At 39.4% G+C, this 23,893-nt stretch overlaps 1 protein-coding gene and 1 long non-coding RNA gene across 2 annotated transcripts in view; one reads left to right on the forward strand and one right to left on the reverse strand.

Moving 5' to 3' along the window:
• Positions 1-19,561, reverse strand: part of LOC122804595 — a 66,351-nt gene extending 46,790 nt beyond the window's left edge. The window contains exons 1-2 of the long non-coding RNA XR_006365230.1: positions 17,985-19,561; positions 14,703-14,784 (exon numbers count right to left, since the gene is read on the reverse strand). This is a non-coding gene — a long non-coding RNA (uncharacterized LOC122804595). The remainder of the gene's footprint in view (positions 1-14,702; positions 14,785-17,984) is intronic.
• KCNH5 (potassium voltage-gated channel subfamily H member 5) overlaps positions 19,538-23,893 on the forward strand; it is a 2,144,936-nt gene continuing 2,140,580 nt past the window's right edge. Inside the window, 1 exon segment of the mRNA XM_044074556.1 lies at positions 19,538-19,610. Within this exon segment, the coding sequence (XP_043930491.1) occupies positions 19,538-19,610 (73 nt within the window).

Here is a 23,893-nt window from a genome sequence, read left to right on the forward strand (position 1 = left end):
TTCCAAACCAAGTACCCAATCCCTCTCCATACTATCGAACAACAGTACAAAAATCAAACCCACCAATCAGACCAAGCTGCTAGGGGTAACCATAGATGACTCACTAAAATCTGATAAACACATCTATCTGACCATCAAAAAAATCTAAACTAGGTGCTCTATATAGGGTTAAACCTTACCTTACGCAAGCTAGACTGGCCACTGCAAGAACCCACTTGCTATCCACCCTCCTATACTGCTCCGAGGTCTTTACTAACCTATCAAAAACTGACCTAAATAAACTAGACTCCTGCTACCAACCCCACAGAACATATCACTGCACTGCTCTCCAACAGCTCAGCTGGCTAGAACTTCCTAACCTATTATTAGTAAAACAACTTTCACTCGCCCATAAAATCATTTTCATCCCTACTGACTGCCCAGCTCTATCAAACCTAGTCCAGCCAAACACAAACTGTAGACTCTTCAGGTCATCCAGCAAACTAATGCTAAAAGTAACCTAGTCTCACAACTATCAAGGAGACTCCCTCTACTCCCATAAAATAGCTAAAGATTGGAAAACCCTTCATCAGCACATAATTAAAAACCCCAACCTGTCCACATTTAAAACTACCCTGAAAGACTATTTAAATGATAATTGGCTATGCCCCGGCATTGCTTCCAACTAACGTTCTTCCTATTTTTTCCCACTCATGTCACATACAACAGCCCAAATACTGCTTATTCCACTATCTGTCTTTTCTTTATTAATCTTTGTTCCTTCAAGTGCCCTAACTTGTAAAACTACATGACCAATTTTGGTCTTTCAGAAGTGACTCACCTTGTAAAGCTACATGACTTAATACCTCATATACATTGTAAAAAGAAAAAAAGTATTCCTGTATGCCTAAAACATGCATGTTTACATTGTATTTCTGTTCTTATATGTTGCTATAATATTTTTGTTAAGGTCATTTACATATTGATAGCAATGTATTACTTAAACTAAGTTTACTGCTTGCACCTTAATAATGTTCTTTTTGTTGTGGAGCTTTTCTCCCCGGGTCTCCACTGAAAATGGGTTTTTATCAACCCAGTTAGACACTACCCAGTTAACAAATGTAAATAAATAAATATATATATAAATATATACGTGTACACAAATATACATTACTTATATATAATAGATATTATACATTATATTTTAGCAGCAATCCATAACTGGATGAGAGTACCACAGGAGTCACTCAAACCTGATGTGGTTTAATCATGAGGGTGAGGTCCGAATTATCAAACAAAGCCAACTGTGGGTAAATCCTGTGATCTCCATACACAGGAGTGGATTATTGCTATTATGGAATGTTGTTATCTGAGAAAGAAATTCCTTACCTTTCTTAAATGCTCTCACTGTATAACAACACATAAGTGTTCGTCCACCTCCTACCCTGCATTCTAATATACTATGCATGTATATCGGCACCTGCACATTTGCATTCTAAATCAGTAGAAGAACAGACTTTGGCATCTATGTACAATTTCAAACTAAGTATGAAACTGTAATGTTCTGTATTATTGACAAAAATCCCCAGTGGTTTACTAGAAAATCAAAAATTGTATGGAGGGCAGGATGAAAGCATGATGAAAATCCAGGACATTCTGTAAAAGGCTCACAGTTATGAGGTATGGTTACCGGTAGAATGGGCAATCATATTGCCAGTATCTTAAGTCTCAGCTGAACAAACTTTTGTAGAATGGCGCTTACAGACCTCATGTATCTGCCCTGTCCAATGTAAAATGATTCATATCAAAAATAAAATAGAATATCCCAATAGAAAGCCGGCTGTTTGACAACGACTTTAACAGCTGGATTTATTTCTATTGCAATATGCTCAGTTTACAATGGTCACACTGACTGGGTGTCCAATTAGTGTGCACACCTTTGAATAGTAATAACCACGCATGCATGCAAAACAGCAGTTCTCCTGCAAAAAGCTGAATGAATGAATGATTGTGCACTTTTTTAAAGCAATAACACTTCAGGTTAGCAGTATATACATCCTAGATCATATTAGATGCTACACAGTAATAGTTTGACTTGAACGTGTTTGCAGCCCACAAAGAACAATTTAATATAAAAAGCAATATATCTAAAGGTCATGAATAGTAGACAGATATATAAACCAACAGTGTAACTTTGTCATAAAAATGATGGCAGTGCAGTATAAAGCTATGGGATTGCACTGCATGAGTTACTATGTGGTTATGTCACTGCCTCTGGCTTAAGCAATGGAGTGAAATGGATAACTGTACCAGTTCACATACCAGCTAAAAAAATGAATCAATGAAGGAATAAACAAATCACGTTAACCAAACATGACTATTAAAGTTTAACTGCAGTCAACATTGCTTTTATATCACAGCTCAACTTCACAATTATGTAAGCCATGTAAGTGTTATAAAATTAATCATTCACTAGGCCATTTTCACAAATGTAGTGCTTTCCAAGGCTTTCTTTCTTCAGATACAACCTGTGCTGAAAAGATAATGGATCAGAAGGTTTGACTGTGAAACAAAATGCTTTGGAAGTATATTTTAAGGACCCTGAAGTCTGCTGTAAGGCTCTATGACCACTTATGCATTTCAAAGATATTCATCATATTGATCAGAGCTGAAGTAGGCTAAACTATATGGATTATACACTGCAAAGTAAATAACAGCCTATCAGCTTCCAAAGCTTCAGCGTACCTTCCATGCACCAAACTGTCAGGCAGCTAAAGTTGAGCGTCTAAAAGACAAGTATGAGTGCCAAGCTCTTCATAGCTTTACTGATGCTGAAGAGAATGCTCTTCTGAAGCTTTTGAGGATCAGGGGTCAGCTTGTGCTGTTCCTCTGCTGGGCAGTCTTTGGTGATAAAACTTCAATTTCATTATTTTTTTTATTACTCATAAGTTCCTCTTCATAAAAGTTATTTTTAACCTAGGATAATGGACTGTCACAAAACTGTACTGCACTTTTAAATGGAAGTGCTCTTTTTTCTCATGTCAGCTTAAAAGTTGTTTAAAGTAACTGAAAACATTTTTCTATGGAGAAATTGTATTTATTTCACTTTGTCGGTGCTAGCAAAATATTTTAAAGTGTTTTTTACTATGTTTTTGCGTGAAAAACTGTGACTCTTAAAGACATTTTGTTTTTACTGGCATTTGCTGCATGTTTTTCCTTGGAAAGAGGCATAATTTTGGTTTTACCATGGAACAGTGTGTGGGCTCACAGTCAGTCATTCCTCCAGCTACAAAAAGAAAAAAGTTAAGAAAACAGCTTTTGCCACCACACCAGGCTAGCAATTTGCACACAGCTTCAGGTGAGGGACTCTGCTATGGCCATTTGTTGTACCTCAGACATCTCATATGTTGCCGCATATCCCACTGGTGGAGTACCTACAGCCACTATGGACCAGGGGTTAGCCACATCCTCTGTAGTTGTTGGTGTCCCCTCAGTGAGCAAGGGGAAGCCACTCCTGTAGGTCCTGGGAGAGGGAACAGGGAAGACTTCCCTGTTTTGTCAGATGTGTGCACATTCCTGGGAAAACTGCTGCTCTGATTAATAACACTGTTGGTCCCATTTTTCCTGTAAAAAAAAAAAAACAGAAAACTAAGCATATATCTACTCCTCCCCAAATTTCCCTACACAGTAGTAATATACTGGGTCTGGCTCAGGGTTTAATTCAAGCTATTGATCCTTTTTGTTAAGCAGTTTCTAGTAAAAAAAAAAGAAAGAGTGATACCTTCTTTGCTGAACAGATTCAAGATTCTGAATATAGACAGGAGGATGAAGAGATAGATGCAGGCTTTTCTCCTCGGATTTCTGATTCAGATTCAGAGGAAAGCTCAATTTATAACTATCTCTGAAGGGGATCTCTTTCTCTGAGCCTATTTCTTGAATGTGCCAGGGTTTTAGATAAGACAACACTGAGGTTTCTCAATCTGTAAGAAAATACCATGAGGTATTTCAGAAGGAATTCAGAGAACCTGCACCCATTTCTCCAGTTCTGTCATCTTTGGACGGTGTGTTTTACTGCCTGCAATTTTCCTGATATTTGGCCTGCTGCCCCAAAAAAGACAGCTAAGACGTATAAAATTTTTCATTTTTTTAAAGTTTTATATAGTTTTCCCACACCTGATACAGCAGCTATAGTTTTAATTAATCTTTCTGCTGATAAACACTTAATTTTAATCCTACTATTTCTGATAAGGATTGGAAGATTATTGCTAATTATGAGGGAAAAAAGTGTATGCTTCTGCACCTTTGATTTTCAGAACTTTGAATTGTCAGACTGTTATGTTAAGGCTTGTCCTGACTAATTGAGAAAATATGAGGAATATTTTGTCTGGAATTTTTTTTGTGAGGAAAAATCTACGTTAAATAATTTAATATTTTTCTGTTGCTCAAGTCACTACTCATTGTATACAGTGTGTGTATGATTCTGTTGATACTTCTTCAAGGCTATGGCCACTGGCACTATTTTGAGAAGGTTTGCATGGTTGTATTCTCAGAACCTCCCAGCTTCTTCTTCTTTCGGCTTTTTCCCGGTTAGGGGTCGCCACAGCGGATCACCGTGTCCGCACATTGATTGGCAGTGGAGTTTTTACAGTGTCGAGTTGCCAGCCCGGCGCCCAACCTTCCACAGAAGGCACACACACACGCATACCTAGGGCCAATTTAAAGTGTCCAATCCACCTGCAGCATGTCTTTGGGATGTGGGAGGAAACCGGAGCACCCGGAGGAAACCCACGCGACCACAGGGAGGACATGCAGACTCCGCACAGAAGGCACCCCAGCCGAGGATCGAACCGGAGAACCTCTTGCTGTGAGGTGGCAATGCTAACCACTGCACCACCGTGGCTGCCCCTCAGAACTTCCCAGCTGATGCTAAAAATTATATTTTAAATTCTCCTTTGCATAATGATTTACTTTTTGGCTACTCTGCTAAAGAGATGATCAAAAAGTGTGATGAAAGGTAAGAAGGTAAGCTGATACAGGGAATCTGATTTTTCAGCCCTCTTTTTCCAAATTTTCCAAGAAAATCTCTAACTCTCCATCCATTTCTGGTAAGAAACAAAATAAATGGTGTCAACAAAATGCAGGTAAACAGACATTTAGGAAGAAATGGCAAAAGGGTTCCAAGAAACCTTCTGGAAACTCAAAAAACCAAGAACAGTCCAATAAGTCATAATGACTATTGAAGAAACTTTGTTTCCCCTTCCTACCCTGGCAATCCCTTTTTTCTACTAGAAAGTCTGAATCTCCACTGTTCTCTTTGGCGACAGGTAGTTTCAGACAAATGGGTTCTGAAGATCATTCATCATGGTTGCAGATGGCAATAGGAGGAAATTCCTCCTTTCCATGGGTCATTCCTCATCCTCCACACCAGACTATTTTGTTTCCCCATGTTCTTCATCACGTTATCCCAGTGACAGAACCAGTCTTCCCTTCCCAGGTAAGAAAAGGGGGCATTCAACGATGTTTTAATGCCAAAGAAAGAAAGTAAGTGCTTGGAGACCATTTCCAAATCACTCTTTCTTAACTTCTTTGTGATAGTGCCTCAATTCAAAATGATGTCACTTCACAACCTGTTAGCTCTTCTTCCTCATTCAAGTCTCTTGGCAACAATAGATTAAAAAGATGCTTATCATCACATCCCTACTCATCCAGACTTCAGATGTTTCTTACGGTTTTGTGTGTCTGGATCACATAATTACTTCTCTGCCTTAAACTCTGGACTGTACACTGCACCAAGAGTGTGCACAAAGTGTCTAGTTCCAGTTACTGCATTTTGCAGGCTACATTGTATCCACATTTTCCATATTTAGATAACTTGCTTATTTATGCAGTCTTTTTTCAAAGTGTCAGGAATCTGTCTCTTGGATGAAAGATCTTTCACAGAAGCTGGGATAGCAAAAGAACATTCAAAAGTTTTCCTTGACTCCTTCTCACAGGATTGTGTTTCTGGGATGTCAACAAGGCACCACAGTTCAAAGAGCATTTCTTCCACAGAAAAAAAAATAGATTTATATTTAGATCTATTTCTAGGGTTTCCCCCTCAGACTTTGGTCACTGTGAAGGAATACCTCAGGATTTTAGGTCTCATGTCTTTTATCGTTCTCTTATACCCCTGGCAAGACTCCACATGAGAAAGATACAGTGGTATCTGAAGTCGCTTTGGTCCCAATAATATCCCATGTCTTTTCATATCCTAGTGTTGGGGTTTGTCAGAAGAGACATCACTTGGTGGAGACACCAGATATCCCTAAATCAAGACCTCCCATTCTCACTCTGTTTTCCAAATGAGTCAGTCACCACACTGTGGACTTTGCTTTGGGAGCAGTTTCAGGAGGGATAAAAGTGCACAGTGTGTGGAACACTAAGGACAGACTTAAGCACATAAATATCAAACAGATGCTTGCACCGATCAAAACACTCAACTCTTTGAATCATCTTTGCCCCCTGGGACCTCTTCATGTTGTTACACAGCATATCACAGTCATGTGGTACATCTCAAGCAAGGAAGAACCAGGTCATACCCTCTCTGCAGACTAGCCATGTTAACCTGTGATATAGCTTCAGAGCACAATCTCACTCTACAGGCATCTTACATTCGGTCAGAGCAAGACTGTGTGGAAGACAAACTGAGCAGGACAAGGGCAGACCCCCATGAATGAAAACTAGATCAGGGGTCTTTCAAGATTTGATTCATCTGTGGGGAATTACCCAAGTAGACCGCTTTACTTCCTCTCTGAACAATCATCTAGCAAGATTCTGCTCCAGGGCACCATGCAGGAAGGCCTGGAAGTCAGACACTTTTTGTTTTCCTTCGACAGAAATATTCTTGTATGCTTTTCCACCCTTTCCACTAATATGCAGAGTATTTCTGAAGATTCAAAAGGAATCCCCAAAGATTGTTGAGGTGACTCCCATCTGGCCCAGGCAACTGTAGTTCTCCCTTCTTTTGGAAATGGCCAAGGACAATTATCACAAGCTTCCTCACAAACTGGATCTGTTCACACAAGAAAGGGGTGTTTGATAAACCCTAACACTAATCAACATCAATTGACTGCCTGGATGACAGTATCTTAATTTGTTTTAGGCACCTGTTTCCTGAGGAGATGCAGCAAATACTAATGGAGGCAAGAAAAATTGCTACCAGAAAATCATATTATTAAATGGAAAAGGTTTTCTAGTTGATGTCATCAAAATAACCAGCACTCATTTATGGCTAACTGTTCTCTGGTTTTACAGTATCTATGCAAGTTACTGTCCTATGTCCTTTTTTACTCCTCTATTAAGGTCAGCTGTCTGGCTATTTCAACATATCTGCCCATGGATCCTCCTCTTTTAATGCATTCTTGTGTCAAAATATTTTTGAAAGGGGTTTTGCATAAGAGACCTCTAAGAAAACTAGTGACCCCTCCTTGTGATCTTAATTTTGGGTTACAGAAGCTAATACTTCTCCATTTGAACCTGATAACCTGACTGTCTTGAAATTCTTAACAGAAAACAGTTTTACTGATTACTCTGATCTCTGCAAGAACAGTATCTGAGTTATAAGCTCTTATATTGAGTCAACCCTATCCTATTTTCTACCGGGACAGAGTTTCTTTGAGAAATAATCATTCTTTTATGCCTAAAGTGGTATCTGAGTTTAATTTAAGCCATACTATAAATCTCACCACTTTCTTTCCTGTACCCAGAAATAAGAGAAGAGGGATACTTCATCTGATGTCCTCTCCCTGGGCCAGTAATCAAGGAGCCTGAATCCTCACCACTGACACTGGAGAGGGACGTTCACTTGGAACAAAAATAAATACACACAGTATTTACAGATGCAGCTCTCTGCATCAAGTACAATTTGCCTTAAGAGCACACATGGAACAAACTCAGTCTGGGGATTGCATTTCTCTGTCTCCTCCTAGGTCCCCAGTAACGCTCCCCACTGACAAAGGTATAGAGTTGACTCCTCAGCCGAGTGTCCAAGCCATGTCTTCCAGCACCCTCTCTGTGAAATGAGTGCTTTGTGTCCCTGCTCCCAGCAGCTGACACACACACACCTGGGAAAGGCTGACGCAGACTTACTAGCTATGCCCTCTTCTGCCCAGACTATAAGGTAATTACTGCTACCAGACACTCCAAAGCTATCTACACCAAGGCTCTTACAAGGGTACCCAATTATACTGAGTGAAATTAATATTAATACAAATGGTAGTGTTTTGACCAGTGCAGTAAGGCTTTTAGGACTGACCACAGAGTCACCAAATAGATATGGGTACTCTCAAATGTTAAAATATTCTCTAAAGGACCAGCCACAATGACAAGTTTAAATATATTTAATAATAAAAGAACATGAAAATACTAAATATCTATTTAAAATAAACACCAGCGTTTCATTCACAGGAAATATCAAAATAACACAGATGATTAGATTCATACAGATATAGAAAAACAGTACTTAACTAATCATACTACATTTTCCTGATCTAAAGAATTACTATTCCCTAGTCACTTACTGGAGCAAGGCAAGATGAAGTAAGGGTCCTTCTTTGTGAGGTTCTAAAAACAGAGTGCTCTGAGACTTCAGTCTCATCTAGTGTTAAAACACATAATTTCAGTGATGGATTACAGAATGACATCACATACATCTGGTCATCTGACTTCTGGTTCTCATGCTAACCCCCTTTCCTAGCAACTGACCCAGAATCTCACACATATGTGTCAATAATGCACACATATGGAGATTTGCTAAGATCTGTTGTGGCTTCTGGAAGTTATAAAACAATAAACACTTCCACTCTTCCTACAGGAGCTAATAAAACATTCTCTGGCACAGACATTTCGTCTCTGGCTGCAGTCAGAACTGTAAGATACAATTGTTACGGCCTAAATTAAGTAATTTGATTTCTTACTATTTTTCAAAGTTAGCTGGACTGAGATTAACCTCTTTTCTTCTAGTATCCTATTTACAACAGTACAGTCTGATATAAATGTATATTTCTTTTCTGTACAGCAAGACACACTGTTGATACATTTTTAACACAAGCAACTTTACAAATACATTTTCAATACAAGCAGCTCTACAAATCATTTGGATATACAAACAACATATAATTATTTACAAAATTCCAGCTAGCTGTGCTGGCATATGTTACACATCCACTGCCCTACTTCTGGCATAGCTGTCAATAACTCACACTGTCACAACTCTCCCCCCTTTGAAGACTCAAGCTAGTTTCTCAAATGACCCTGGGGAAGCATTGCTTGAGAGGAATGAGCCTGTCTGAGAATACATTAACCCATACCCTGCCTTGACAGCCCATCTGCATTGGCACTGTTGACCCCACTATAGTGCTGCACTGTCATATCATATATCTGCAACTCTAGGCTCCACCTTAATAACTTGGTATTTTCCTGTCTGGCTCAATGTAGCCATGTTAATGGAATATGATCTGTAACTACTGTGAACTTCCTTCCATACAGATAGGGTAGAAGTTTCTGCAGTGCCCATACTATGGCTAAACATTTTTTTCTACTGCTGCATAACATTTCTCCCTAGGTTGGAGTCTACAGCTGAGATATACCACTGGGTGCTCTTCTCCCTCTGAGGAAAGCGGGCTGAGTAGAGCCTCCACCTTATGGTTTGACATATCCAACTTCACAATAAATTCTTTGCTGTAATCTGGAATGGCTAACACAGGGGGTCCTGCCAAAGCCCCTTTAAGCTTTTGAAATTCCTGCTCACAGGCTTAGGTCTGCATTACCTTGTCTGCTCTGTTTTTCCTCATCAGGTGAGTGAGTGGAGCAGCTATTGTATTATAATTGGGAACAAATTTTCTATAGAACTCCACTGTCCCCAATAATGCCCTCATCTGCTCTTTTGGTAACAGGGGCCGGCCATGCCTGAATAGCTTCCACTTTGGCTGGTTCTGGCCTGATCTTACCAATCCCCCCTCTATGTTCCAGGTAGGGGACCTCTGCCATACCCAACTGACACTTACTGGGCTTAATGGTCAACCCTGCCCTTTGCAGTCTGCCCAGGACCTCCCTGACATGTTGAAGGCGATAATACCAGGAATGGCTGTAAATGGCAATATCATCCAGGTAAGCAAGGGCACAATCTCCTGCTAGGATATGATCTAACAGCCTCTGGAAGGTCACTGAGACATTTTTCATCCCAAAAGGGCATATTTCTGAACTTGTTTAATGCAAAAAGAGTCACAAAGGCTGACCTCTCTCTAGCAGTGGGAGTCAAGGGCACTTGCCAGTAGCCCTTGGTCAGATCAATAGTGGTCAGATACTTAGCCCCACCCACTTGTTTTAAGTCTTTATCTGTCATAGGCATGGGGTAAGCATCTGATGCTGTGTGACTATTTAGTTTTCTGTAGTCTACACAGAACCTGGTGCTGCCATCCTTCTAGGCACTTGCACCACTGGGGAGGCCCAGGAACTGTTGGACTCTTGAATTACCCCTAGTTCCAACATTTCCTGTATTTCCTCCCTCAGAGTCTGTTTAACTCTGTCAAGCACCCTATAATGGGCCTGCCTAATAGGCCTTTCGGGTCCTGTATTCACATGGTGCTGCACTAGGTGGGTACACCCAGGTTATCAGTGAACATGCCCCCAAATTGCTGTAAACCTGGGTACAGGGCAGCTGCTGGGACATTGATACCCCTTCCACTAAGGTGTCAGTCTGAGCTTCACCAAGGAGATCTGTCAGCAGATCCCCCTCAGACTCCTCCTGCCATCCACTGCAAATACTCAGCACCAGGGTCTCCCTATCATGGTAAGGTCTCATGTTAACATGGTATAATTTGTGCCCCTGCCTCCTGCCTAGCAGTTCTACTATGTAGTTAACATCACTGACCTTCCTTACCACTTTGAAAGGTCCCTCCCATGCTGCCTGCAGCTTATTGTGTCTGACAGGAATGAGAGTCATAACTGGCTGTCCCACAGCATACTCTTGGGCTAAAGCTTTCCAGGCATACTACACCCTTTTCTGCTGTTGGGCTCCTGCCAGATTCTCCTGGGCCAAGCCCATGAGTTCTCTTAGACTTCTTTTGAGGTTTAGGATATATGCCACAACACTTCTAGTGGGATTCACACTCACCCTCCCATTCATCATGAATTAAATCTAAAGGCCCCCTCACACTTTGACCACACAACGGAAAGGGTGAAAAACCTGTGGATTCCTGGGGTACCTCTCTGTATGCAAACAGCAGATTGGGCAAATATTTGTCCCACTCTCTCTTAAACTAGTCTGCAAATGCCCTTAGCATGGTCTTTAGTGTAGAGTTTAACGTCTCCACAAGACCATTAGTCTGGGGATGGTAGGGGTGGTCTTTAGTTGCTTCAGCCCCCAGTGCTTCCACAGACAATCCAGCAGGTCTGACATGAAATTGACACCTCTGCCAATCAGTATTTCTCTTGGTAAACCCATCCTGCTGAAAATCTTTAACAAAGCACTTGCCACCTTCTCTGCCTTGATGGAGAACAGAGGCACTGCCTCTGGGTATCTAGTAGCATAATATACTATCACCAGGTTATACTTCTTTCCTGTGTAACTTAGGGTACTCAAAGGCCCCACAACATCCATAGCTACCTTCTGAAATGGCTCCTCAATCACAGGCAAAGGCATCAAAATAGGTTTGATCTTGTCTCCTGCCTTGCCTACTTTTTGGCACAGCTCACAGGTCCTGCAGTACCCTGTTACATCACTTGCAATGTCAGGCCAATAAATGTTCTGCATAATGCTTCTCTTGATATGCTTTATGCCCATATGACCTGCAAAAGGAATTTCAACGGCTATGGCTAGAAGTGCCAGACAGTAGGGTCTAGACATTACTAACTGCTCTATTACCTCACCCGCTAGGCCTCCCTCTGGGGTCCACTCTCTACATAAAGTAACCCTTTGTTCCAACATAGTGACTTCCTTTTCCTTGAGAATCAGCTACCTCCCTAGCTGCTTCCCTCAAGCCTCTTAGTGTAGCATCCAAAAGCTGAGCCTGTCTCAATTCTATCTTTGCAACCCTTCAGAGCTCCACTTCCACAGGAAGTCTGGTATCCTCTGACAGCAGTGCCTCACTGTCAGCCTGGGTACTTCACTCACTGCTGCCCTTGCAATCACTCTGTCCAAGGGAACATCAGTACCTACCAGCAGCTGTAGCTCACCTTCAGGCTCACTGCTACAAGGTAGCTCTCTCCCTGAAACAGCCACATCACCAGCCCTGGCTTCAGGTGTGGAGTCTGTCTGGTTATCCCCAAGGATACCAGACCCACATGCCTGTCTCCAAGACAGACTGCATATAACTGCATGCACACAAGGTTCTGCATTATCAAAATCATTCTTTATCAAAACATCTGCAGGGATATCCTCAAACACACCTACTTGCTTGCTTCCATTTCCACTTTCCCAGTCAAGATGAACCCTGGCCAAAGTTACTTGGAATGGGATCCCTCCTAAAGCTCTGACTGAAGTGGACTGCCCAAGCAAGTACTGCTCCTCTTTAACCACTGCAGGACTCACAATGGTTATGTCAGAGGCTGTGTCCCTCTTTGCAGTGGCCTGTTTTCCATCCACTGAGATTGAATATAAACTCTAGTGATAGTTAGGTGCTCCTGTTGTCTCCAGACAGTTTACCACTAGCATACTGTTATTCCCACTTGCTGGCTCCCCCACCTTTTGTTCCCTACCTTGCTTACATGGACATATATAAGATACATAGCCCCACTTGTTACATTTAAAACATTTAACCCTTGATCCTGGCCATGTACCTGAACTAGTAGCTTCCTCTGTTACTGGTGGACTCTGTTGGGTGGTTTAGGCTGTCCACCATGGGTTCCCTTATATCCATGTGCAGCACTGGGTATCCCCTTCCTGTGCAGTGATGCCCTTCTTGCTAAGTAGAGATTCCCTGTTTTCCCCAGCTCATCTGGAGAATTACATTCATTATCTACCAACCAGATTCTCATGTCCTCGGGCAAAGTGCTAAGGGCTCATTCCCTCACCAAAAGGTCTACCAGCCCTTCAAAAGTGTTGACCTGACACCCACTCATCCACCTATGAAAATAAGTGCTTAACTCAGTAATATAATCACACATACTTTCATCTGCCTTGTTTCTATGCTCACAAAACTGTTTTTCTGTAAGCTTCAGGTGTTAACATAAAGCATTCTAGTAAACAATGTTTGACTTTATCATAATTTAAACAATCAATATCAGACAATTTAGAAACAGCAGTGCAGCTTTACCATGGAGTATGGGGATCAGGAACCATACCCAGAGCCCTTGGTCAACATTATACTGTTTACATAGTCTTTCAAATATATGAATAAGGCTATCAAAATTATCACCCCATGTAAACTGTGGAAAACATTTACTGACCTTAATTGCTTCTGGGGTTCAGATATTTCCCTCCCAATTACCTCCATCACCCTGGTGAAGAGTCAGCATATTCCTCTCATGTTAACACTGCTTCTCATTTTCTTTGGCCTCCAAACACCTCAGTCTCTCTGCTGATTCTAGCTCCATCTGTTTCTCCTTGTCTTTGGCCTCCAATCTCTGCAGTCTCTCTGCTGACTCTAATTCCAAACATTTGGCCTCCAGTTCAACTCTCTTTAACTCCAGATGGATCTTTATGTCCTCTGAGGAAAAGGTGAACTGTCCTGTTTCTGAGGGCTGCAAATTCCTATCAGCAGACTGGTTATCCTCCTGGTTGCTGGTCTGAGCTGTGACTAAGGTTGAAATCATCTCCTCTTTAGTCAGATTGGCATGCACCAGTCCTTTGGTTTCACACACCTTGCCCAACTGGTTCTTTGCCAGATTGTCATAATCATCTGCTGACATTCTTACCTGCTTCCCTGACTAAACTAAACTGATAACAACAAAATAAAAAAATAAGTACAACTGTTGTGAAATGAAACGCTAAATATTTACCTTATGGCTGCTGAGAATACACACCTTCAGTGACAACTGCCTACAGGCTACAGAAGTTCAATTAATATCCACACCACTGCTCACCAGCATGTGACATCCCCTCTCTGGGCCAGTAATCAAGAAGCCTGAATCCTCACCACTGAGACTGGAGAGGGATGTTCACTTGGAACAAAAATAGATACATACAGTATTTCCAGAAGCAGTTCACTTCATCAATCACAATTTCCCTTAAGAGCACTCGGGGAAGACACTCAGTCCGGAGTCTAGATTTCTCTCTCTGTCTTCCCCTAGGTCCCCAATAACACAGATTTACTAGCTATTACCCCTTCTGCCCAGACTATAAGGCAGTTACTACCACCAGACACTCCAAAGCCAGCTAAAGCTCTTACAAGGGTACTGAATTATACTGAGTGAAATTAATATTTATACAAATGGTAGTGTTTTGAATAATGCAGTAAGGCTTTCAGAAGTGGCTACAGTCACCAAATAGATATGAATAGTTGCAAAGGTTAAAATATTCTCTAAAGGACCAGGCACAATGAAAAGTTTAAATATATTTAATAATAAATAATAAAAGAACATGAAAATACTAAATACTTATTTACAATAAGCACCAGAGTTTCAGACATAGAAATATTAAAATAACACAGATGAGTAGATTCACACAGACACAGAAAAACAGTACTTAACTAATCTCACCATATTTTCCTGACTGATCTAAGAATTAATATTCCATAGTCACTTACTAGAGCAAGGCAAGATGAAGTAGGAGAGGGGTTCTTCTTTGTCATGTTCCAAAAACAGAGTTCCCCAAGACTTCAGTCTCATCTAGTATTAAAAACATTATTTTAGTGATGGATTACAAAATGACATCATATACATCTGGTCTTCTGACTTCTGGTTCCCATACAGCTTTTCTAAGATCTGTTGCAGCTTCTGGAAGTTATAAAGCAATAAACACTTACACTCTTCCTATAGGAGTTAATAAACCATTCTCTGGCACAGACACTTCATCTCTGTCTGTAGTCAGAACTGTAAGATACAATCTTTATGACCTAAAATTAAGCAATTTAATTTCTTACTAATTTTCAAATTTAGCTGGGCTGAGACTAACGTCTTTTCTTCCAGTATCCTATTTTCAACAGTACAGTCTGATATAAATGTATATTTCTTTTCTGGAACCAGGACACACTGTTGATACATTTTTAACACAAGCAACTTTACAAATATATTTTCAGCACAAGCATCTGCATAAATCAGTTTGATATACAAATTACACATAATTCTTTATAGAATTTCAGCTAGCTGTGCCAGCATATGTTACACATCCACTTCTTTGCTTCTTCTGGCATATCTGGCAATACCTCACATCATGACACTCCATACCTTGGATGTCCATAGACAGCTCAATTACTATCTAGACAGAACTAAATCTTTTAGATCTTTGGATAATTGTTCATTTCTTGTGAAGGTAAGAAGGGACGACCTGTGTCAAAACAGTCTATTTCCAAATGGTTATCTAAAACTACTGCATTTTGTTACACTCACCAGAGCAAAATTATTCCAGGCATGGTTAAGGCTCACTTCACCAGGGCCTCACCTTCATCTATGGCTTTTTGGAAATGGTTAGATTCTTGATGTATTCTAGAAATTGCAACTTGGTCCTCTGTATATACTTTTACAAAGCACTATAAGCTTGATTCATTCTCTAGGTCTAGATCAGGTTTTGCAAGGACCATTCTCCAGGGATTCTTTGCTATTCTCCTTCTACCTCCCAAATGTATAACGTTATGGCAATCTATCCATACAGCTAAGGCTATTGCAGCACTGATCAATATGATGTACATAGTACAGTTGTCTAAGTAAACTTGCTATGACAGTAGATATTTGAATGGTCACTGCTGCATTAGCTGCTCCTTCCCTCCATCCTCATTGTTTTTTTTTTTTTTTTTTGCGCTGTTTATGCCAGGGTGTGGTTATTTATTTTTTGTTCTTTCCTGCATTGTTTTTTTTTTTTGCGCTGTTTATGCCAGGGTGTGGTTATTTATTTTTTGTTCTTTCCTGCATTGTCGTTTCAGGGCTCAGCCTTCCTCACTCTGTTGGCAGGAAAGCACTGAAGGGCCTGGCACCCGAACTTGTCTTTTAGTCGGCTCAACTGCCTGACAGTTTGGGTGTGTGGACAATGTCCTGAAGCTTTAGAAGCTGTCTGGCTATATCCTTGGCAGGATATAACCCATATAGCTCAGGCTACTGCAGCAGTGATCACAACTGTACTTTACAAGCCACTTTTGAAGGCATTATTTGGAACATCAATTCTTGTTGTTTACATCTATTATCAACTCTGACAGTTCTGCAATGGAAGTCCAAGTCAATGCCATCAGCCTACTACCTGTTTCCATGTTTTATCAAAATATATTATTTTACATTTTTTTTTAAATAAACTGTGATGCACTAAAGTAAAAGAAACAAGACAAAATGCATTAGAACCATGCTTTAATTTTAGATCAGGAAGAAAAGAAAAAGACCAGATTCAGTTAATGAACAGATTTTAAATGAGCTGAATATACTAAACATACTTGCAGATACTGGAGATACTATGATTCTAGGAGTTTGAATGTGGCACAATTTTTAAGATACTACTTCTAAGGCTTTTGTTTATCTCATTTTCACAAATAAGAAACTTAAAAATGTAACATTAATAAATAATTACTAATTCCTTGTAAATATATTAAGAATACAATGAAACATGAATCCATCATTTTATCAAAGTCATGATCCTTTCTTATCTGCAAAACTATTCTGGTGGCATTAACTGAATATGACCACTCATTTTACAACTTTGTAAATACCAGTCAAGCAGAGTATAATACAATTAATGCTGCCAACCTGTTTTTTGGATGACATTTGTAAATGTCACTTGAGACTCAAATAACTTAAAAATTCAGCCCATAAGTCTGGTTTCTCTCACTGAGAATAAGAAGAAAATGCTGTTAAAAATGTATTCTGTTTCACTCTAGGCAGACTCAATGCAGCTTCTTCCTGGATTAGTTTGTGTTATGGGCTCTTTTGTTGACAACAGCAGTCTGCGTGCATGCACAGAACTCATCACATAATTACATTATAGAGAGTTTGTTGAACTAAGTCCAGCCTGGCCATCAATATTTTCTGCACTACAACTGCAAGCATTACAACTCAACTATATTTTTACATTTAGGTACTTTTAAAACTGTATGGCCTGATTTTATTTTATAGATATCCAGTCGTATTACTACATGTCTGATTCAGCAAATTATATGTATTTTCTAACTTAAAGCCACATGACTTAAATATAACTTAATAGTTTTTCCTTAGGTATTTTAGTAAAATAAGAAAATGAATCCACCTATAAAATGGTCTGCATTTTTGTAATTCTCCAAAATTATACTAGATTCTTTGGACAATAAAATGTAAATACTGTGACTGAATGTCCTGAGGCTGAGCAAATATCAAACAAAGCTTGACTGAAGATGTATGGACAGAAGTAGGTAATTGGGAACCATTCCAACTTCTTTGCTCAAGAATTATGGACAGTGGCAACAAAAATGTGAAACAAAGGGCCAAAATTAAGGACAAAATTAAAATGAACAAGTTTTGCATCAACATGCATTTTTTTTCTGTACAACAGATAACTTGGAACGTTAACGTCTGATATTTATTACTCAATATCCAGTTCAACCAAATTCTCAGTGATTTTCCTGAAAACCAAAAGTTTTACGGGCAAAACAAACATATGAGGAAAATCTCTAATTTTTACAAAAAATCTGGAGCGTTGAAAAGTATGGTGGGAAATTAAATGCAAAACGAATGTTACAAACTTCCCGACTGTGGCAGAGCCCTTGTAAAATAAGCTGTAACTGCCCCGTATGAAGGCTGCAGAAAGGTGCTGGGTGAAATCATGATGTGGCAAACTAATCCTATTAATATGTTGTCTAAACAGCATTTCATTGTAAACAAGAATGAAAAGAAACCTTTTGGCATACAGCACTGACCTTGAAAAATAAAAGTTTTCAAATGATGAAGGGCTTCAGGACGTTTGATTGAAAAATACCGAAACCCGATTGTTCTCTGCGCTGCAAGGGAAAAAAACACGAGACAACAATACAGAGAAAAATCTGTCTGAAAGACATCTAGGCTAAAGTAGAAACGGAGAAAGTCGTCAAAATGGAAAACCAAGCCAGGGAAATGTTCTTCAGAAGAAAACACCTAGCAGCTTGAGATGTTTCAGACCCTGTTCTACAGAAAACGGGATAGAAGTACTGATGTTTCTGTATCCATCTACATTTCCTTGTGATGGTGTTAGTCACTTCACCTTACTTCAAAATCCAAGGCTGTATAAAGAAATATAGCTTTATTTCTAAAATTCCCATTAAGTATGACAATTACTGATAAAATGAGTCGTTGATGTGCGTTTCTGCAGCTGTGTAGCCTGCTTTCTTGGGCTGCTAGCATTCCTCAAAATGGGACCGAAAACACTGAAATAACAACTTAAGTCTCTGAGGTAATTAAAATTAGGAGTGCAATTTGGTGGGGGATGCAAATACAAGTAATTGCACCAACTCAGACGCAGACTCCATAGACCACATGCACACACACACACCCACCGCGCATCACGCATTCAGCTGTCAAAACCCCTTTGAAATGCACGGAGAATGCAACTGTCCATGATGCAAACAGCTTCCAAAACTCATACTAGTGTATTGAGTCCAGAAATACCAGAAACATCGCTGCACTTGGCTCTACCACGTTTATCACATCCACTTGTTATCGAGTGACACGGATTTACCACATGCCATGTGTCCCAAGCACGGATGAATAAAGGGCACATCGTATGTGCGCTCACTTAAGCACATCAACCAGCACAGTATAACTTGGAAACTCGGAATATAAAATTTGCATTGCGTTTAGAGAAACTAAAATCGATGTTTACCACCAGTATTAGCATTTAGGTCGTACTGGACTTCACCTACCTAATTTTCAAAACAGTTTCCAAAACTGCGGAGTACAGCTAAAAGAGAAAAGTCAGTTGAGTGGCCGCCACCCAAGGCTTCCAGTGTGCTGGCACAATTACTAAAGACGGTGCAGCATGATATTGCTTTGCTATCTGCAGTTACCGAAGTCGACCTTCTTATAAAATCCCTGACGGACACCTAAAAATCATCCTAATGGGTATCTCGTTTGACTTTACTTCTTTGAGCTTCTTTAGGTTATGTTACGCCAATTGGCTTCTGCCCAGTGCCCACAGGCGATGTGGCCTCGCCGTTTTGTAGGAGTCATAACTACAACCTACCCTTGAGTCCCTCTTGCCAGTAGGTGTGAGCGCGCGGGCGGGTTGCCACTGCACGCAAGCGCAGTGGCCCTAGAGCCTGCGGTTCCTGAGCTCAGTGTGTGTGGCAGTACCACAGCCGTCCTAGCAGCAGCATCTCGAGCAGCGCGTTACCATGAACTGCTTCATCCCTTCCAAACCTACCCAGCCGGATTTAAAGTATTACTCGAGCGTAGCCGAGACAACAGCCAGCCCTGACAAGAACTTGTACAACACAGGATGCCGGGGGGAAAACGAGGGCTGGTGGCACCACAGAACACGTTTCTGGAAAACATTGTCAGACGCGCAAGTGGTAAGACTTTGTACTGGTTGTTGAAGTGATGTAAGTAATGAACGAGACCCAAACATAGCCTGCTAACACCTTGTTTCGCACAAAAAGTAACAAAACACTTGGGAGGTGCAGAGTCTGTGTTAGAGGTAAGACTAGTAACGATTTCACATTAACCCAAACAGAACATAATACATAAACTTGCTGTTGGGGGTGGCCTTGGTTATTATAGGGATTAGAAACGTTTGTCATTGTTCTTCTTTCGCGAGTTCGCTGGATCATCCAGCCTGGATGAACCTTTTGTTACAAGTAATGACTTCTGTGTAGTTGATAAACTAATTAGGTATAAAGTGCATATTACGAGTGGTGAACACATATTCATATTTATCAGCGCCTGGTCTTTGAAAATAAAATCATTTAGGCGACTTCTGCCCGAGAAGACATTTCCACTGTTTTTTTAATCTACTGAAAACGTTTTTACACATTTTCAAATTGCACCTAGGACATTTTTATCATAAATTACTGACGTATATTATGCTATAATACTATGATACAATGGTACATTATTCCTTGATACTTCTAAATATTGCAGTATAATATTCACATTTCAGTACTATATTTATCGTTGCGGCATAGAATGACCTGTGATAACACAAATGGTGTCACTGTCCAGAAGTCACTTTTCCATAAACGTAACTGGGAGGCAAAGCTGTTGTTTTTAGAAGTGAACTTTTCACATTGTTATTGTCCTTTAAACACACACACACTTACTTCAAGAAGAATATATCAGTATTCCTTTGCGGGGTTTTGTCATCGATGTTGCTGTTTCCTCCAGACTAACGGGCAAGGACAAATAACGTGGAAACATTTCAGAAACTCTTCTTAAACACTGATATGGAACTTGACCACTAAGGTGGCATACCTCTCAACTGTTCCTAATTTTCATAGATGCCCCTAATTTAAATTTTAGTTTGTCCTCCATAATCCCTCCTAAAATTGGTAGACTTTGGAGAAAAGGTGGTGAATTACACTTGATAAATAACAACAATAATTACAGTCACATTCTTCTTTTACTTCAGTAAACATATATTAATTCACTTTCTTTTATTTTGTCAGTGACTGAAGTTGAGAGTATTAATATTTTAAAAGTGTCCCTTTTTGCCCTTGATTATTTCTGGAGTTTTCCCTGAATCTTTTGAAATTTGCCCATGACTGGTAGAGAGCTATTTGAAGTGGTGCATTAAGGTGCACCTTTAAAAAATAAAAAGTCAAGAGCAAGACATGGTATTATTAAGTGAATGTAACAATATGTGCTTTTGCCACATAATCATGCATTGTGTAAGTGGCAGGACAAATTTATGAAGCTAAATCAGAAACATACCTGAAGATAAGGAATGACACTGATGTATGGTTCTTGCTGTGGGTCTGGGGAACCATACCACAACAGAAGTTTCAAAGCATGCCTATAACTCCTCTTAATTGCACTCTAAGCACATCTTCTCAATACCCCCAAAAATTATAAAATTACATATTATGTATGTACAAATGGTGTCTACATATTGATTCACCTTCAGTTTTGGTTCTCACTGCAGTGAGTAGTCTTACTGCTTTTTTTCATGTCAAGCAGAGTGCATTCACAATTACTCCAGACTAATGGGCAAAGACAAAATGATGTGCCAATGTTAGCACTACAGAGGAATGATGATTGTATTGCATTTCTGTAACTCATCTTGATTGGTTCAAATGCAAAAGAGCACACACACACACACACACACACACACACACACACACACACACACACACACATGCCTTCTTATAACTTATTTTGAAAGACCTTGTTAAATAACTTCAGATTAATTTTTTCATCTAAGTTCATAGAAATCACAACCTGTGTATTCCAGTATTTTAGACATAATGAAAACTTGTGGCTTTGCAGGAAGAATATGTTAAATGTCAGGAGTAATCACTATTATTAGGAGTATATGCTTTTTTTATCAAAGTGATGCAGTTTTCTTTAACAGTGGTTGAACCTGTTCTTCACACTGTGCCCATTGTTAAACAGGTTGAGCCCAGTTTTATACTATATGGTATAACTGATTATGAACATCTGAACTTGGCTCACCTTTATCTTACAGTGTATCTTGCAGTAATGAGATACTGCTTTCAAAATTGCTTCTTAGTCCTCAGTATGTAACTGAAGCTGAAAAAGTGAGTGAGACGTAAAAAGAAAAAGTGTACTGGAAAAAGTGTTTATTAACTATACTACTTTACAGAATTAACTATATATATATATATATATATATATATGTTTGTTTTCTTGTATTGTAGAAACTAATGTGCAACTCTAACAAAAGTCAAACAAAATTATGTATGTTATGTATGATACTTCTGGGTAGATAAGCATCTCACTCTGTTTATATAGAGCATAAGAAACGGTGTTATTACTGATATGTGAAAGAAATGGATGCAGCGTATATTCATCTGATCTTAAAAAGTCACTTTTGGGTCATAGTGCTCACAATTAAACCTGAAACAAATAGGAATACATTTGGTCACATATTATGCAGTCTGAAAGATGTGCTGTGCATACTACATCTAGCATTGAAAACTCATGCTTGATTCATGGCACTAAACCAAAACGCTTTATTTTTATTTTTTTTAGAATTAGGAGAATATATTTTGTGTGAGTTGTATAACAATATGATTTAAAACTGACTGTATGTTTGCTTATGTGGTTGTATATGTATACAATACACATTTGTGAGTATATGTGTCAACTGCTATGAGCCAAGCTTGGTATTATGATTTTTATCAACAGAACTAGCTTTCATATCTCTAGATTTTCTGATTTCCATCATTAAGTTAGACCTGTTTAAAAGTGCATGTATTATGAAACATTTGAACTAAACCTATACAAATGTTTATTATCATTCACTGTATGGGGTATAATGAATGACAACCCTCTTTTCAAGAAAATTATGAAAACAATACTATTTCTAACCTTTTACTAAAAGTTTTAAAGGTCAATGCTATGATATTTAATGCTCAGAGGTTGACAAGTATGTGTATGAGTGTGCATTTTATGTATAACTACATATACAGTTTCACATATTTACACACACGTACACCTCTTAGGTTCACAGATGAGTACTAGGCTAACTGCCCTTGTGGGCCATCTTAAGCCTAGCCAATTACCCCATGTGAGAATCAAATCCTGCTCCTTGTGTTTGCAAGGTAAACACTTTAACCATTATGCTATTAAAACAATACTCTTTCTAATCTTCTACTAAAAGTTTTAAAGGCCAGTACTATGATATTTAGTGCTCAGAGGTTGACAAGTATGTGTATGAGTGTGTATTTTATGTATAACTACATATACAGTTTCACTTATTTACACACATGTGCATATGCACACACATACACCACTTATAGGTTCATAGGTTAGTACTAGGCTTACTGCCCTTGTGGGCCATTTTAAGCCTAGCCAGTTACCCCATGTGAGAATCAAATCCTGCACCTTGTATTTGCAAGGCAAACACTTTAACCATTATGCTAACCTCCCACCCAAAAGGGATGCGCCCTACAAGGGACTCAAACTCACAACGCTGAGATTAAGAGTCTCCTGCTCAACCAACTGAGCTAGCCAGGCTGCTTAACCCCTGAACTTTGCAAGTCATAGTTCTGGCCTTTAAAAATTACACACTTGCACATACTTCTTAATCTCTGAGCATTAAGAAGTCCTATAATGGTGTTTAAAAATGACAGCAGAGGGTCAGAAAGAGTCAGAATTCTCACATATTTTTTTTTTTGGAATAGGTCTTCAGCTACTGCATCCCATGTAGTTCTCGGATAATACAACATAGTTACTATGGATGTGTCATCATGCTATCCATATAATTCCAGGTTACTTATACTGACAGTGCACCTTTTTCTACATTCACTGCTCTATGAACCATGTCTAATGTTTTTCAGTATTTAAGTGAAAATTTGAAACTATAGACATGTCAAGGAAATTATGTTTATTAGTGTCATGGTTATGAATCAATGCAGTAAGGATTATTAAAAATGTGTAGAGTTCTCAAAGCTATATTGCAAGAGAGACCGTAAAAGTAGTAACCATTTTCAGTCACAGTTTTTCTATATTCATGCATAATTGATAAACATATGTACATGGAGCTCTGTAGCTGATTGTGTGAGATTTTATTATCACATGAGCATAGGATAATATTCCTGTTCTTGATGGATTAGTAAATTGGAACTTGGCTTTGCCACAGTTACTGTGGTTTGGTCATGAAACTCAGGGAAGA

This window comes from Protopterus annectens, chromosome 6.part0 (genome assembly GCF_019279795.1).
Source record: "Protopterus annectens isolate FY-2018-M chromosome 6.part0, PAN1.0, whole genome shotgun sequence".
NCBI classification, from domain to species: domain Eukaryota; kingdom Metazoa; phylum Chordata; order Ceratodontiformes; family Protopteridae; genus Protopterus; species Protopterus annectens.